The 18,109-nt window shown below is 44.6% G+C and overlaps 1 protein-coding gene across 2 annotated transcripts in view; it reads left to right on the forward strand.

Moving 5' to 3' along the window:
• The window catches only part of AOX1 (aldehyde oxidase 1), a 66,260-nt gene that overhangs the window by 18,067 nt on the left and 30,084 nt on the right, over positions 1 to 18,109 (forward strand). For both annotated transcript variants that reach the window (XM_079782164.1, XM_079782165.1), the window contains exons 13-20: positions 1,332 to 1,441; positions 3,098 to 3,282; positions 4,264 to 4,426; positions 6,349 to 6,441; positions 9,024 to 9,193; positions 9,531 to 9,657; positions 13,830 to 13,952; positions 17,419 to 17,515. In XM_079782164.1, the coding sequence (XP_079638290.1) occupies positions 1,332 to 1,441; positions 3,098 to 3,282; positions 4,264 to 4,426; positions 6,349 to 6,441; positions 9,024 to 9,193; positions 9,531 to 9,657; positions 13,830 to 13,952; positions 17,419 to 17,515 (1,068 nt within the window). The remainder of the gene's footprint in view (positions 1 to 1,331; positions 1,442 to 3,097; positions 3,283 to 4,263; positions 4,427 to 6,348; positions 6,442 to 9,023; positions 9,194 to 9,530; positions 9,658 to 13,829; positions 13,953 to 17,418; positions 17,516 to 18,109) is intronic.

An 18,109-nucleotide genomic window follows, 5' to 3' on the forward strand; every position in this document is an offset into this window, starting at 1 on the left:
CGGAGGGTGATTGAATCGGTTCCTCCTACCCTTCGTTTCTCTGGGGGCACAGGAAGCCCAGTTTTGAAAGTGACCCTCCTTTATACTATTAATAACACTCTGCCTTTCTGGAAGCTGGAAAGGTGACCAGTCTGGTCCTAATTCTGTACACTTCCTGTGTCTCCCTCTCTTTCTTTTTGGGGTCTAGTGCTAGATATTTTCCCATCCTGGTCACCCAGCACTGGCCACACTTGGTGGTGTCCGGATGTGACCCCAGTGTGGAGAGACTACGGCTGCTGAGAACGACTGGGCCTCTGTCGAAGGCTTGCCCCAGGGGTTCAGGAGCGTGGTGGCTCCCACATCGTGCTGTGGGCTCATACTTAATTTGTCGTGAATGGAAGCCTCCTGACCTTTTTCTGTTGAACGATGGTTTGGCTTAGTTCTGTATTTATTTACTTGAGTTTTGTTTTTGAAACTAAGTTCGGGACTTTTAATTTATTTCTCTTATGCTAACATAGTCAACAGTTATTGGGAAATTCCAATTGGTCCTCTGTAAATCTCTTTGTAAAATTTAAAAATATGGACTAGCTTTCTATTATCTGCATTGTCAAAGAACTACTCTTCATATCACTGAAACCACAACATCATCCTGAGGAGGAAGATTTGCATTCAGAATGATCAATTTATGTAACATCCCTTTAAAAAAATCATATAGTGTGAAAGAGACTTGTGATGTGAATATAAAAATCAGAAGCTTCTTAGCTTTCATCCCAGCATCATATTTCATTATAGTTTTAAACAGCTTCTCCCTCAAATATATTGATTAAAGAACAGGAGTTCCTTTAGGTGCTGGAAAAAGATATAAACAAAAAAAGACATCAGATCACTAATATAAGAATTCATTGAAGGCAATTTACTTATTTACTACTGAACCTACTAGGGATCCCAATGATAAACAATAAATGTTTGTTGAATGACTTGATTGGAATATCAAAAGGGGCATTAATATCTATTCCCTATTTACAAAGCCCAAAATGAATTATGCTGTTCAAGAAGGGGACTAAGGTCCTATTCTTCCTGACCTGTGCCAGATATTTTTATTTATAAGCCAAGGAAGGAAGGAAGGAAGGAAGGAAGGAAGGAAGGAAGGAAGGAAGGAAGGGAGAAAAGGTGGAACCCAGATGCAAAGAAACGTTGCAAAATGCCATTATAGGGTGAAAGATTTGTTAATGGTAAGAAGATCACTTCTTTTCCCAGTTTCCTCAGATATTTGGTAGAATTGTTGCCCACATTTTGGGAGTTTGATCTTTTAATAGCACAGATTCCAGGGAAAGTGTCGTTTCTTTTCACAGAAGGGGCACGACAGATTCCTTTAAACGAGCAGTTTCTCAGGAAGTGCCCGAGTGCGGACCTCAAGCCTGAAGAAATCTTGGTCTCAGTGAGCATCCCCTACTCCAGGAAGGTGAGACTGCCCTTTCCGTTCCTCGGTTTCCCTGTGAGCCTGCCGCTGTGAGTTCCAGCACGCAGAGGGTTAGGGGACGGTGCGCAGTGTTTACAGGAGAGATTATGAGGACTTGGTGCACACATTAGTTCCCTCTTATCTACGGGTTCCCTTCCGCAGTTTTAGTTACCCATGGTCAACCGTGGTCCGAAAATATTAAATGGAAAATTCCAGAAATGAACAACCGCAGGTTGTAAATTGCATGTTGTTCTGAGTAACGTGATGAAATCTTGAGCCATTTCACTCTGTCCTGCCCAGGTGGTGAGTCAGCCCTTTGTCCAGCGTTTCCACATTGGCTATGCTCCCGCCTGTTAGTCACTTAGCGGCCATCTAGGACCGTGGTCGGCAAACTGCGGCTCACGAGCCACATGCGGCTCTTTGGCCCCTTGAGTGTGGCTCTTCCACAAAATACCACGGCCTGGGCGAGTCTGTTTTGAAGAAGTGGCGTTAGAAGAAGTTTAAGTTTAAAAAATTTGGCTCTCCAAAGAAATTTCAATCGTTGTACTGTTGATATTTGGCTCTGTGGACTAATGAGTTTGCCGACCACTGGTCTAGGTTATCTGATTGTCTGTTGTGGTATCACAGTGCTTGTGTTCAAGTCGCCCCTATTTTACTTTATAATGGCCCCAAAGCCCAAGAGTGGGGATGCTGGCACCGTGGATATGCCAAAGAAGCCATGCGGTGCTTCTTTTAAGTGAAAAGGTAGAAGTTCTTGACTGAAGGAAAGAAAAATAAAATCCTGTGCTGAGGTAGCTAAAATCGATGGCGACTACTGTAGTTGCTTTTTATCTGTTATGCAATCTTCTGTCACTCCTGGAACCAGGAAACCTTTGTCTCTGTCCCTCTCTCTAACTTTCCCGCTACCCCAAACTCTAAAGTTACTTTCTTACTAATTAAAAAATATATATTTGTGCCATGAGGGTTTTCCCTCAATAAAGCTTGAAAATATATCTCTACCTAAATCTGGAGGTTTGAAGGAGGCTTAAAAATTACACTTGCAATGGAACATAGGGGGAAAAGGTCTTGGGAGTTAGACTCAAGTCGAATCCTCTTTACGACCTGCTGTGACCCTGAACTGATTACTGACCCACTCCGAGCCTCAGACTCCCTATAAAAAGGGAATAATTGAGCCTGCCCCGGAGGGTGCGTTAGTCTGCTAGGGCTGCCGTCACCTAGCACCACAGGCGGGCTGCCTTAAACAGCAGCCATTTACTCTCGCATGGTGCTGGAGGCTAGAAGTCTGAGATCAAGGTATCAGCAGGGCTAGTTTCTTCTGAGGCCTCTCTCCTTGGCTTGTAGCTGGCCATCTTCTCCTGTGTCTTCACATGGTCTTTCCTTTGTCATGTATGCGTCCACATTTTCTTTTCTGATGAGGACACCACCCTGTTGGGTTAGTGTTCACCCTAATTGCCCCATTTTAACCAAGGTGCCTCTTTAGAGATCCTATCTCCAAATGTAGTCACGTTCCAGGTCCTGGGAGCTAGGACTTAATTGCCTCAACTCAGGGAGGACACAATTCAGTCTAACAGAGTGTGGCAAGGATATGTGAGGCCATGTACACAAACTGCCTGGAAACTTGGTGTGTTTCTACACGTACCACTTCACTTTGGCTTCCAGTGGGAATTTGTGTCAGCCTTCCGACAAGCCCAGCGGCAACAGAACGCGCTCGCGATAGTCAACTCTGGAATGAGAGTCTTTTTTGGAGAAGGGGATGGCATCATCAGGGAGTTATCCATCTCGTATGGAGGCGTCGGCCCAGCCACCATCTGCGCACAGAATTCCTGCCGGAAACTCATTGGAAGGTACGGCATCATGTCCCTAGACCCCAAGTAACAGAGCAGCTTTTTTTTTTTTTTATGACATGAAATTGTAAGAAGCAGCATGCTGACTACATTTTTATTTAATGGCATGGAATTCCAATATAATTTTATAATTATTTCCATAGCTCTTGATTTTAGTGAATTCTGAAGTGAGAATCATATAGTCTGTGTGTGTGTGTGTGTGTGTGTGTGTGTGTGAAAGTGAGAGAGAGAGAGAGAGAGAGAGAGAGAGAGAGAGAGAGAGAGAGACCATATCCCAATAGCACATAGATTCAGTAAGCAAAATGAGTGCATTATTCTTTATTGAGAGAATAATTTACTATGATGAAAAACAGATTATGGTAGTTTGTTTTATCATAAATTGCTAAATGCATTTGCTTACCTGACTTTTTAGGTGATACTAGTAGCCAATATTTCTTGAATACTTCCAGGTATCAGTTACTATTTCCTAATAGATAGTTAAAACATGAGCTTGATTGAGCCAAATTGCGTAGGTCCGAATCTCAGTTCACGCCCTATTAATTATGTGATCTCAGTCAGTTTGCTTAACATTACGATACCTCAATTTCCCTATGTCAAAAGGCAACAGTCACCCCCACCACGCAGGACAATTGAGGGGATTAAATGCATGACTACATAAAAGATGCTTAAAACCAAAACCTGTCTTTCAGTCAACATTCTAGTGATACAGGAGTGTGTTGATCCTGTTCTGAGGACTTAACACAGGTTGTCATTTCTTCCTCATGACCATTCCCCGAGGTGGATCCTACTATTATTTCCCTTTTACAGATGACAAAGAGGGGGCCTGGGCCAGACGATTTGAGAGTGGTGCACTGTGGTTTGAATGTGGGTTGCCTGACTTCGAAGCTTGCACTAGATTGTGGCTATTTGTCTCGCACACTGGCTGAGCCTGTGAGATAAGGAGTCCTGTCAGGCAAGGAGTCCTCTTTTTGACCCTCACAGGCCCTGGAATGAAGAGATGCTGGACGCAGCTTGCAGGCTGGTCCTGGACGAAGTCTCCCTCCCAGGCTCAGCTCCGGGCGGGAAGGTGGAGTTCAAGAGGACTCTCATCATCAGCTTCCTCTTCAAGTTCTACCTGGAAGTGTCACAGCTTTTAAGGAGGATGGTAAGTGAACTGACCATGTATTTCCCAGCTTTAGGGGCCAGGGGTATACCCAAAGTGGAGGCAACAACCCCCTGCCCAATGGCTGTAGAACAGAAAAGACAACCCAGATTAGGAACCCGTGGGCTTGCTGGGCCTACTTCAGGCTGTCTGTTGATGGCCTGTAGTTTGGGGGAGAGTTGCAAGTAGAGCATGCAGTTGTGCAGGATTGTGTTTAACACCACTTAGTTCTTTTGTTTCCGATCCCTTGTTTGTCTAGGTGGGGTGCAGAAAACTCGTTTATGATTTAAATATACTTTCCCTCAGGAAAGCACTTCTTCCACCATTTGGGGGTTACCTTCATGAGTTTGGCTTTCTTCTCTGGTTCACCTTCATTTCCCTCACCTGTAAGCTGATGATGGCAGCCACTCCACAAGGTCATTGTGAAATGGGCCATCATAGGAACAGGGCTGACTGTGGTCCCTATTCAGCCCAGGGCTTTAGAGGAACATGATGAAGACTGCCTAGTACTAGCCTCAATAAGAGCAGTATTCATCCAGGCATTCTTCTGCCTGGTCTCCCTTTTGACAGACTTTTAGTTAAAAGATTGTTGGCAAGGGAGGGCACTACTAAAAGAATTTCTCTGAATGAATTTGGGGGACCCAAAGGGAACTTGAGCCATATTGGCCTCATTAATCCCACGCTACAATCAACTGAGCAGAAGCCAAGCACATCCTTTCTGTGGTATAGAAATTAGTATGAGCATGTTAAGTGAGAGACACAACGTTCTCTCTTCTCATTGCTTCTGGGGGTATCTTCTCATCATATAGAGGAACAACTAAGAGTCAAAACAGTTGCATCAAATTTTTGAGAACAAAATCTTGAAATCATAGATAAGTGACATATTATCACCAGGTAATCACAAGAGAAAAAAATAAAGCCAATTGTAGACTCCTCCAATTAACAGCAAACTAATACAATTTCTTGGGTGAATTGAGTGATATAATTCAAAGCTTCTGCCTTATAGTCTCATACTTTCAATTCAACTTCCTCTATTCATCAGTATTCCTCTACTATCTACACTAATAAAAGAGTAATATGCAAATTAGCCATACCTTCGTGATGCCCACCAGAAAATCAGGAGTGAGTATGCAAATTAACCCAACAAATATGGCGGGTTAATTTGCATACACCGGTGCTGAGCAGTGGGGGCGGGGCGTTCCGCATTGCCCCAGCCGCTCCAGACCTCTTGGCAGCGTGGAAAGGCGGAAACGTGGCTCCGGGCTGGAGCGAAGGCGGTGCCGGAAGCCAGGGGAAGGAAGGCCCATTCTTGCACAAATCTTGGTGCATTGGGCCTCTAGTTAAAAATAATAACCTACTATTTAAAAAACTGATGTGAAAAATAACCATTAGGTGTATTGTTCAAAGCCTTGGATAATGACCCAAATGACCCATTTCCCTTGGTTTTAAGGAGCGTTCCTCCTGGGACCCTGGAAAGCTTCCTTGGCGGGGCTGCAGCTGGGTGGGCCTCTGTGTTGTCCTTTCTCTCAGAGAGTTGGCGAGTGGCTGGCAGTGCAGAGTTTTATGCATTGTTGTGGTGTGCTTTGACTCTTTCTCCTGGCTTAGGCATTCTGCCCCTTTCCATTGTATTTATTTAGCTTTTATCTTCCTGCGTTATTGGTGCCTGAGTCCCAAACCTGTGAGAGAGCCATAGGAGACAGAGCTGTTGGAAGGCAGTGGCATGCTAGGTCCACTCGGCTCTTCAGTGTGACCTTCCAGGGCGTGTGGCCCGGAGGCCCGAGCTGCTGTGTTTCCAGGGCTCTGATGGGGGAGGCCTCTGCAAACGTTAGACTTCAGAGTAGAGCCGCTGGTTAAGGACCACGCTAGCCTCCCTTCCGAGGCCAGTCGAGCACATTTTACATATCCACACTGGTTCTACTTTTCAGGACCCTGTTCACTATCCTAGCCTTGCAGACAAGCATGAGAGTGCTCTAGAAGACCTTCATTCTAGGCCTCGCCTGAGTGCACTGAAGTACCAGGTAAGTGGCTTTTTTTTTTAATTTTTTATTCTAAGGGCCTGGCTATAATTCCTTCACGCAGACCCACTCACCCTCAGTGATTCTCAAGCCCAGTAAGCCGAGCTCCCTCTGGTGAATTCACAGCCTTCTTTCCTGTTCAGTAAAGTTTCAAAATCAATGAAGAATTGTGACCAAAGACCAAGCTACCAATGGCCGTTTTTTAAAAAATGTGTGCTTTGATCTTGAAGGCGGTGTGCTTGGCTCTGTGGCCTTGTGCCGTCATGTGCGTGAGCTGCTGGCTTGCCACATGCTTCTGCCTTTGGCAGCGTGGAAGTCGGAGCCCCACAGTCTCATTCTGTGTCAGGGCCCTGGGGCCGCTTTGCTTTTATTTCCAGAAAGCACAGGCCCTGGTCGTTGATGACATGAAGTAATGTTTGTAAAAGAGCTGCTAATGTATTTTGTTTGGATGTCAATCTACTTTGCTCCCCATCCCCACTCACCCCGGGGCTTTTCTGTGAGTTATGTTTTAGAGTTGGATCAAACGTAAGTTCTAAGGGCTATTTCGAGCTCCCCTAATGAAAGCTGACTATCAGGGAGAACAGAGTCCCTCGGACATTTCAAATGGCATTTTCTGCCACAACATCATAAGAATATCACCTGCAGTCATCCCATTGATAAACTGGATAAGACTCCATGTGTTTTTCCTTGAAATTATTATTAAGAAACTTCACCTGGAGGGTGTTATTAAGTCAAGAGCATTGAATATGTTGTTGGATTTAGTTATAAAATCTTACAGTATGTTGCAATGAAGATTGAAGTTGGTGTATGCCCTTCAGGGTTTAAGTTTAATATGTTCAAAAATTCAGATACACCATACTCCATTTAAAGTGATTATTTTGACTGTTAAAAACAGCTGGAAAGAAAGAAAGAAAGAAAGAAAGAAAGAAAGAAAGAAAGAAAGAAAGAAAGAAAGAAAGAAAGAAAGAAAGAAAGAAAGAAAGAAAGAAAGAAAGAAAGAGGAAGGAAGGAAGGAAGGAAGGAAGGAAGGAAGGAAGGAAGGAAGGAAGGAAGGAAGGAAGGAAGGAAGGAAGGAAGACAGCTGCCAGCCCGGCTGGGTGGCCCAGTTGGTTGGAGCATCATCCCCTACACCAAAAGGTTTCGGGTTCAATTCCCAATCAGGGCACATACCTAGGTGACAGGTTTGATCCCTGGTGGGGGCAAGTACAGGAGGCAACTGATTGATGTTTCTCTCGCACATCAAATTTCTCTCTCTCCCTCTTTCTCTCTTGCTCTCAAATCACTAAAAACATATCCTTGGGTGAGGATTTAAAAAAAAAGAAAACAGCTGCCACCTTCCTTTGTAGTCGGCAAAATGAGACAGCTACAACTTTTAGCTTATAAATGCCTAACCTTGACAATGGAGTAAACTTTAGGAAGAAACCACAACAAATTAATGGGTATTCAAATCACTCAGAGAAAAGTGATCATCTCCATGGAGTTGACAACCTTAAAAGGGAGTTTGCTATCAAGGATTGCAGGCCAGGGTTTGGAAGCAGCGTGCCTCCCAGAGATGAGTGTTGTTCCTGCTTCTCCTGTGGTTTTTCTCGCACAGAGATACCCACATTGCTAGAGCAGCTTCCGCGCTCATGATGAGCATTGTCTCCCTGCTGGTTCTTTCGCTTTGAAAGCATTTGTCACGGCTTCCAGAGACCAGCAGTTTGCGGGACAGCATTCTTTCTTCCATCAGATCGTTAGGCACAGAACAAATAGAAGCAAGCATCAAACATAACCTCTTTCCCCAGGAGATTCATCACAGCTGACTACCAAACAGCAAGTGCCTTCAGCTAAAATAATCCAGTTCGTATTTGATTATAGAAGAGGACGAAGATAGCCTTTGGGACTTTTCTTCAATCTCTTGGCAGGCTTCTTTACTCAAAATAGACATGTCCTCCTCATTTCTTATAAACATAGTCACAATGTCATTGTGCTCTTCTGCAGAATATATGTGCTGTGCTTAGATACATACAGTAAAAATATTTTGATAGTAAAATTTAAAGAAATCCATGAGCATTAGCAAAAAGACATAATTTTACATCACCAAGAAGGGTTATATTCAGTTACTTATACAAATGTGATTTGTATTAGAGATGTTTGTGGTCTATATTAAAAAAAAAATGGGAAAAAAGATAAGAACAACATCAGGGCTAGGCATCCATCCCAGGTTCCTGATTGAACTATTGAAATAGGCTTATTGTCCTGGTATTATTATTAACCCTTTGCACTCGCTTGCTTTTTTCTCGATTCCTTTATTCTACTCGGGATTTAATTTTTTAAATACCCCAGATTTTACAAAGCGCGGCAGTAGAATAAAAAACTGGAGTTTCTTTTCATACAAACTTATTTATTTGGATTTTTTAATATTTCAAATTATTGATACATTCAAAGAGTAATTTTAATCTCGACATCCGAGTGCAAAAGGTTAATAGTGGTAGTTTTCGTTTTCAAAAGTGTTCTGGTTTAGATGTTAATTATATAGCTACCATCTTATGGGAGATGTGTATAATATGATTATAAAGCTGATATGCTGATTGTTGATTAAACAGGAGGTAGACCCAAAGCAGCCTCCTCAAGACCCAATCGGCCATCCCATCATGCACCTGTCTGGTATTAAGCATGCCACGGGCGAAGCCATCTACCTTGATGACATGCCTGCCATGGACGGGGAACTTTTCTTGGCTTTTGTAACAAGTTCAAGAGCTCATGCTAAGATTGTGTAAGTGATAAAGTTCTTACTCGGTAGACATGAACAATTCCCTTCTCATCTAAGTCACATGAGTGACAAGTAAGGGTGTGAGGAGGGCAAGCTACTTGTTGGTGATATTCAATGAAGATTAGAGGTGAGGTGGGATCCAAATGTAGGATTTACTAGTTTGTCCCTCCATTGAATAGCTTCCTTGTCCCAGGGATTTCCCTGGTCATCTGGCAGAGAACTACTGGAGTGGTTTTGGCTTATCTTGCCTCTCTCATATCTTGTTCCCCAATTGAGCCCGTCCCCTTCAGTCCCCGGGCTGCGGGCCTCTCTGAGGAGCCTGCTCTGTGTCCTCATCCAGGTCCATTGATCTGTCGGAAGCCCTCAGCCTGCCAGGGGTGGTGGACGTCCTCACCGAGGAGCACCTTCAAGGCGTGAACTCCTTCTGCTTTCTGGGCCAACCTGAGAAACTGCTGGACTCAGAGACGGTACTGAATTTTTTTGCTTTCTGTTTTGATAATAACTTCCTCCACCATGGCATGTCCATTTTCTCAAAGACAGCATTGCATTTGGCACATGGCAAAGGATTCCTATATATTTTAATGCTTATTATAAAACACTACGTTCTAATGCCGAATGACTTCACATATATTCATGTTCCACAGAAGAAAAGAAGCTGAGTCATTATGTAAAAGGTACGTGATGGTTTGACATTTTCTAGTTGGTGAGATAGTGTGCTGCTAACAAGTATAGAAGAACAAATGAGGAGAGAAGAGTGGTCATTTTCTTTTTTTTATTTTTTATATATATATATTTTATTGATTTTTTACAGAGAGGAAGAGAGAGGGATAGAGAGTTAGAAACATCGATGAGAGAGAAACATCGATCAGCTGCCTCTTGCACACCCCCCACCGGGGATATGCCGGCAACCAAGGCACATGCCCTTGACCGGAATCGAACCTGGGACCCTTGAGTCCGCAGGCCGACGCTCTATCCACTGAGCCAAGCCGGTTTTGGCGAGAGTGGTCATTTTCATTTGCTAATCTCTCTCCTGAGAATCTCTTGCCATGGCCCCAGTCAGTGTGTCCAACGTCCAAGTCCAAGTTCAAGTGGTGTCTCCCCCATGAAGCCTTTCATTGTCCTTTAACCCAGGAGTTCTGTCTCCCTGTCTGAACTCACCTTGACTCATCCACTCATACTGCCATGTATTGGGCAGGCTTTTGTTCCTTTGTACGTTGGATTGGTTATAAATGCCCTTGTGCGTGGAACTAACACTGGGAAAAATAAGTTAAACAAATATGCCCTCAGAAATGCACACATATGAAAAGAAACAGATATACACACTTTCTCAGAATCCACACGTTGGCAAAGCACAAACCAGCAACACGTTGATCAAATATTTACAAGACACGTAAGCATTACAGTTAACAATTTTCATGTTGGGGCTCGCTGACATCTAAGTGGGAACTTAGTAGTAGTTGAAAGTCAGTAGAGCCTTAATAATCAGTAACCCTTGTAAGCAAATGTATTGGTCGCTTTAATAGATTTATCATATATAAAATCTCTTGAGAAAACATTGAACTAAGTATATCTGTGTATAGTTATAACTAATAGTTATATTTTAAAAGAAGAGAGACACACCCTAGCCGGTTTGGCTCAGTGGATAGAGCATCAGCCTGTGGACTGAAGGGTCCCGGGTTTGATTCTGGCCAAGCGCATGTAACTCAGTTGCAGGCTCCTGCCTGGCCTGGGCCCTGGTCAGGGCACTTGCAGGAGGCAACCAGTCTATGTGTTTCTCTCACATCGATGTTTCTCTCTGTCTTTCCCTCTCTCTTCCACTCTCTCTAAAATCAATGGAAAAATATCCTTCGGTGAGGATTAAAAAATAAATAAAAATAAAATAAAATAAATAAGATAAAATAAAATAAAATAGACCCCAGAACAGTTGGTGCTCACATGCCTTGTAGTTACTGATTGTTGGTCTAACGTCAGGCGACATTCTGTCACCACCTTGGTGTGCCTGGTGCCCTTACTAGTAGGTGCAGAGAACTTTGCAATAACTGCCAGTCACTCCTTTTGTGTTCTTCCCTCACTCTCTGCATTCTGGGGTGGCCTTTAGTTATTCCCCACCGACCTTTACTAGGGTTCAGCTCTGTCTTGGCCCCCTAATTCTCATTTTGGGGAGCGGGGGTGGGAGAATAGATCCATTCTGTGGCACAAGCAATAAGATGCCACTCTGAAGTCACTGACTTTTCTCCCGGTTTGCTCCGGCAGACACAGGGAACTGAGCTGGTCTCCTGTTCCAGGGGCCTTCAAGCCCTTTTGTCCACAGAGGGCAATGCACCCACACAGCCTCAGGTCTGGAGAGCAGGAGGTTTGCATGGGACTTGAGTCCAGCTTTCCTTTGCTCGTTTACTTAGCTATTGATTCCTCCTTCAAGTTTAAGCTCAAGGTCAACAGGCATTGTTTAACTGAGCACCTACTGTGGCTGCTCACTGTCGCTGAACAAGACCTGTGTGGGTCCTTGCGCTCCTAGAGCTTAAAGTCTGGAGGAGAAGGCAAAGCGGACGTTTCACGAACCTTCTACCTTGGATTAAGCTTATTTATTTATTTCCATGCCTTAGATACAGGGTGTGGCCCCAAAATGTATACACACTTTACCAGCTGATAGCTCAGTTTTGAACGTGAGATGTACTTTAATAAACACTGCCTTGATAATTATTCAAAGTGTGTGTGTGTGTGTACATTTTGGGAGGGCACCCTATATTTTTCCCTGGCCTGGTGAAAGTCCTTGAATGGGGCTGTATGTCTGATTCATCTGTGTATTTTGCATACTGCTTTCCATGTAGCAGGGTCAATGAGTAGAGAACTAATGCTGTTGGAAAGTTTCAAATGATTAAAACTTTGCCTACCGTACCTCCAGTCATCAGAAAACGCAGTAAAGGCATTTCAACAGGCTTTATGCAGAACTCAGGCTTCTCAGTTCAGTGTTTACCCAAAAGAGCTTCATCCTTTGGGGCAGCCCCTGCCTCTGGCTCTTGCTAGCAGGTTCGGTTAATAAAGACAAAAGTTTGATGACTGAGAGTTTCAGGTCAAGGTTGGAACTCCCCCAAGAGTGTGGCTTTGGCAGAAGAAAATGAGAACTGTGGCCTTTGCATCGATGCTAACGAAACAAGCAAAGCCATTCCTGTCTGCACAAGAGTTCCTGCTCTCTGAGGTGTGGCTACGTTGATTGTGAACCTCTGGGGGCCAGGTCGGTGTGCCGGGTCACAGAGGCAAAACCAGGTGTTTATGGAGAGCAGGGAACAGAGCCATTGTCAAGGACTGCCTTTGTTAGTTCAATTCCTTTTCCAACATTTGTCTATAGCACGTTATGCCTTTTAAAATTCTTTCATTGCAGGCCCTAACCGGTTTGGCTCAGTGGATAGAGCATCGGCCTGCAGACTGAAAGGTCCCAGGTTCGATTCTGGTCAAGGGCATGTACCTTGGTTGCGGGCACATCCCCAGTAGGAGGTGTGCAGGGGGCAGCTGATCGATGTTTCTAACTCTCTATCCCTCTCCCTTCCTCTCCGTAAAAAATCAATAAAATATATTTAAAAATAATAATAAAAAATAAAATTCTTTCATTGCAGAAAATGTAAACATGCACAAAAATAGAGATTCAACATTTGTCAACGTTTTGCCATTCTTGTTTCATTTATTACCCCACTGCCCCCACCTACCCAAACCCAACAAACATGCCGTGTGTGTGTGAGAGTGTGTGTGTGTGTGTGTGTGTGTGTGTGTGTGTGTGTGTTCTGGATTTAACTGGCTTTGCTACCATTTTTTTCTTGATGATAATGCTACTATATGTTCCCTGTAGAAAAGACCTAATAGTCTAATGTAGATTTTAAAAATAAATGATTACGTTTTCATTGCGATCATGGTATAAGATGGGAGAGAGAACAAAAGGTCCTGGTGACTTTTTCAGTCCTGAGTATTTTAGCTTTCTGGAGCCTGGGTTTGGTTTTGTTTTCCATCAACTTTGTGCCTGGTCCCTGTGTCAACTCCCTAGGCCGCCTGCCCACCTGCGGGTGACAGGATCAGCGTTCTGTGCTTGCTCACACCGTGGCTAGTCCAGTCTCATGTCTGTTCATGAAAAGCCTCTGCTCCCCCACAGTTTGGGGCAGAGATTTGCTCACCAGCAGTATCACATCATCCCCCTCTCTCTCCTTCCTCTCTGGATGAGATAGGCTGTCACCTCCTGGTCCTCCCTGTCCGGGAAGCCAAAAGCTATGTCTCGGAACGGCCCTGCTCATGGGATGGCAACCACAGGCCATGCCCTGGGCCTGGCTCTCCTTGGCCAGCTGGCCCTGTGGGCTTGGCCTGGATGGAGCCCGAGTCTGCTGTACGGGAGGCAGCATCACTCTCAACCTCTTCGGCCACCACTGCCAATGATGCAGCAAAAAGACCCGAACTTCCCCAGTGCCCGGGGCAGCAGCCTCACTCTGACCAGTGCACTGTCCTCCCAAAGCCATTGTTCACATGGCACCGTGTTGGACTAGTGAAGGGCCCCTGACGGTGTGTCTAGCTCTGTGCCAGGAGGGAAGAGAAGAATGAACCAGAGGAGAGGGCCTGGTGCCTGCCCTTCTGGAACACAAAAGTCTTTTCTGTGTTGCAGGTGTTTTGCGTGGGTCAGCTTGTCTGTGCCGTGATTGCGGATTCTGAGATTCAGGCAAGGAGAGCTGCGAAGCGAGTGAAGATTGTCTACCAGGATTTGGAGCCAGTGATCCTAACCATTGAGGTAATGAGTTCAAGGGTGGGGCGGTTTTTAGTGGTGTATCAGTAAAAATGTTGGTTACAGTAACAGGAAACAACATTTGATAGAAAGTGGGGGCTTCATTGGCCCCAACTATATCAGGGCTAGTAAGAAGCCTGACCTTGCAAGTCTTCTCCCTGCTGCCCACAGTAGGAGCTTTATCCCCTGTGGTCACAGGATGGCAGCCAGGAGCTCCCAGAAGCAAGAGAGAACAGTGTTGTCCCAGCATTCCATGAATCCCGAAATCCAGCCTCATCAGGCCCCTTAGTCACATGTCCAGCTCTGGGTTAATGACTGACCAGGGGAATGGAGGATCTGTTCGTTACTGCTGGGAAGTCAGATTTCTTTGAAGGATAAGGGCGGGATGGGGGAGTGGTGGAGACCTGAACAGAAATCTGAGCATCGTTTGGAAGGGGACAGGTGAGAGGAATGCTGGATGGACAACCAACAATGTCCCCAAGAGAAGACACACCCCATAACTCCGTAGAGCAGGTCCCTGAATAACATTGGTTCGTTCAACGTTGTGTCGTGATGACGGTGATGAGATGCCTTAAAAACTTAACTCTTGTTTCCATCATCAGGTAGCCCGTGGTAAACTTGGTTTTGTTATATGTCATTTTGTCACAGTTACAAGAGCCTATGGATGTTGGGTGAGGACTTACTATATTCACCTTCAACCAGACTCACCCAGACACTCTCCACCCAGGCACAGTGAGAACCAACAAGATGCTCTAGGGAGCAAGCATTGGAGACACTATTTTTAGATCCTTTCATGTATATCTTAAATGAGTATGAGAAACATATCCTAAGATGCCTACAGGTATTTTGGCAACATAAATTGCATTTCCTATCCTATATTTTAGAAAGGAGTTTGAAATTTATAAAGGTTTTAAGACTCATCTCCATGTAATGATAAATGATAAATTCATTGGTTCTTAAAATTTATTGAGTAATCAAAATGTGAAAGTTGGAAAAGCAGCGTGAACAGATTAGATTCAGCACATACAGACTCCATATGCTCTGGGAATGCAATATTATCTTCCCAGCATAATGGACACCTTGCTCTCCGGGCACTCGCATGCCCTGAGGCAGGAAATGGGGACATGACTTGGCCAAGATTAGTGTCTCCAGGAAAAGTTGGCCTATCCAGCTGCTTTATGCCTAGGAGCTCAGAGTTCGTTTCTAGACAGTGTCCTCTGTGTTTTAAAATTAAAATAAAATCATGCAAAGAAAAGAAAAATATGGAAGTTTAATTGGAATCAAAGAGTGATTAGTTTTTCTAAATTTTCCTGGCCAATTTCAAGTTCAACATGTTGTTCCCTTCTCAGACCCTTTTCAATCATATCTTGCCTGCTCTGCTTCCTTATTTTACTCTATTTTCCCCCTAACATTCTATTTTAGAATTAGAATTACTTCTCCATAAGAAATTGTTTACATAATGCTTCATCAAAAGTTTTGTTTGTAATCCTTTGCCCAATACCAGTGGCTATCTTCTCTTCCTTCCCCCTACCTTCCAGCTAAATTCAATTCTAAATAAGCAAATAGATAAGACTCTCTTTCTGTCCTCCCCAACTCAAGTCAGCAGACCTCTGTTGCCTGCCAGAGAAGACCGGCATCAAATAAGAAACTTGTACATTGTGGAGTAGAGCCATCTTGTGTTTTTATCAGGGATTAAGCTCTCCAAGGTCAATCAAGTAGATTAGAGTAGATTTAATTAAAGTCATTTATAGCAGGGAAATATGCCCAGCTCCCTACATATTGAAGATATTTTTATCGCTTTCCTGACCAGAAATTTTTCAGGAAATTGGCTCAACGTTGCTCAAAGAGCAAGCAGCAAGTGAAGTGGAAAGAGATTAAATTTTTAAAAATAGGATTTATAGAACTTAACTTCCGTTTCCGACCTGAAATAGCTGAGTCTTAGATTAATAAGAAAATCACATGAATTGATTCCAGTAGAAAAGTGTGGTATCAGTCAAAATAGGATAAAAAAAAATATGTCGCTGTCACTAATCTCTAAGGTTTCACCTAGCTTGTGCTTTTTAGAGTTTTTAATAGTTTGAATGGGCAAACTCTTGGCTCAAAGGGTCAGGCCAATAACCCTGGTGAGAAAAAAATATGCTCTTGACCAGAATCTCCCATCAGTCATCATGATCAACAACACTAGCTAATTCCCACACAGCACTCACTATGCAGTTATATAGTGCTAAGCTGCTTTCCTGCATTTACTCACTACATTCTCACAACAATCCTATGAGATTAAAAACTGTTATTATCCCCATTCTGGTGAGGAAACTAAATGACTGGGTTGCCCCCCCAGGGCACACAGCTGGTCAGTCATAGTAACAGTCAATAAACACTCTGTCAAAGAATCTGTGCCCCACGGAAGTAAAAACAAATCAGTCCCTTTTCCAGTGTAGGAAATGGCGGGATCCCAATAGGACATCCCTGTAAGGTACTGATAGACACCTACTGGTGTGGCTAAAGGGGAACCAGCGTTAGGAGAATCCCAGCTGCCAGCAGGCGGGAATCCCATGGATGGGCAGTCATCGTGGGAGATGATGCTGGAGTGTGGCATTGCCCAGTTGGCACAGGGATTACAGTGAGATAAATCCCTAAGGATAGGTAAGAAAACCAACCTAGGTTATCATCGCTGCATCCCAGGTTATGTGTCCCCAATACTGTTCCCCTTCATTGGGCACCCAGGGGAAGCCAATAAGAACCAGTGTATAATCTGTGGTACCCATGCTGGGCTGGTAATGGAACCTTGCCTCCAGGACTGGAGGTCCCAGGTCCCCTACTGCCCTGTGCAAATCTGTGCTCATCTCCCCAAAGGAGGAGCGTGGGGCTGGCAGGCAGGGCTCCCGGATCCTTAGCATTAGCGCGTCTTCACGGCGTTGACTGAGCGCTCATTATGCCATGTGAGCTCTTTAGGTGCCTCATTGCGCTTACTCCTCTCTACCGCCCTCATGGAGCTGTGTGCACAGCTGCACCTCCCTTTTGACAGATGCGGCTCAGAGAGGTGAAGTAATAGACCCGCAGTCAAACAGCTAATAAATGGGAAAACCGCACACAACTCGACTGGGCCTAGAGCCCCCGCTCTGTGTGGCCTTGGCCGTGTGCAGTGGGTTGTGGAACGAAGAGCATAATCTGCCTGGGAATTATTAGTTCCATTCTGGGACCAAGTGGGTGCCAGGATTTTTCTAAGCATGCTGTCTTTCTTTTCACGAAATGAGGACATTTGTATTTGCTCTGTGGGGAGCTCTCTGGAGCCCGGTTCTCAGCTCAGCTCTGCAGGCGTGTGTTCTCAGCTCAGCTCTGCAGGCATGCTGAAGGCTCGTGGTGGCAGAGCAAGGGGAGAACGCTGCCCAAACTGGACAACGCCCTGCATGTGGCTCCTGAGTGGCGCTGGATAGCACATCCTGGCGGCCTAACTTTTCTGTTCTCTTTCTAGGAAGCTATACAACACAAGTCCTTCTTTGAGCCAGAAAGGAAACTGGAATGTGGAAACGTTGATGAAGCTTTTAAAGTGGTTGATCACATTGTTGAAGGTAAAACTATCTGGGGGGAAAATGATGAGAAGGGGAAGCTACCCCGAAAACTTTCCAAGCGCATCACATTTAACATTGCTCCTGGGGAATAGGCACCTCACTCATAAACGCGGTCCCCTCTGTGGTGTGTGTATGTGTGTGTGCACGCATGTGAATGCATGTGTGTGTGTGAATGTGTGTGTGTGTGTGTGTGTGTGTAGCACAGCAGGGAGGCACAGTGGGAGGCCTTGGCCATGCCAGTCCCATGCAGTGACCACTTACTCTGAAAGGAAATTGGAATATGGAAATATTGATGAAGCATTTAAAGTGGTAGATCGGCCCAGCTGGCATGGCTCAGTGGATGAGCAGTGACCTATGAACCAGGAGGTCACCAGGAGGTCCAGGAGGTCACGGTTCAATTCCAGGTCAGGGCACATGCCTGGGTTGCAGGCTCGATCCCCAGGGTGGGGCTTGCAGGAGGCAGTTGATTAATGATTCTCTCTCATCATTGATGTTTCTATCTCTCTATCCCTCTCCCTTCCTCTCTGAAATCAATAAAAATATATTTTAAAAATAAATAAGTAAAAAAATAAAGTGGTTGATCAAATTCCCGAC

This window comes from Cnephaeus nilssonii (genome assembly GCF_951640355.1).
Source record: "Cnephaeus nilssonii genome assembly, chromosome: 10".
NCBI classification, from domain to species: domain Eukaryota; kingdom Metazoa; phylum Chordata; class Mammalia; order Chiroptera; family Vespertilionidae; genus Cnephaeus; species Cnephaeus nilssonii.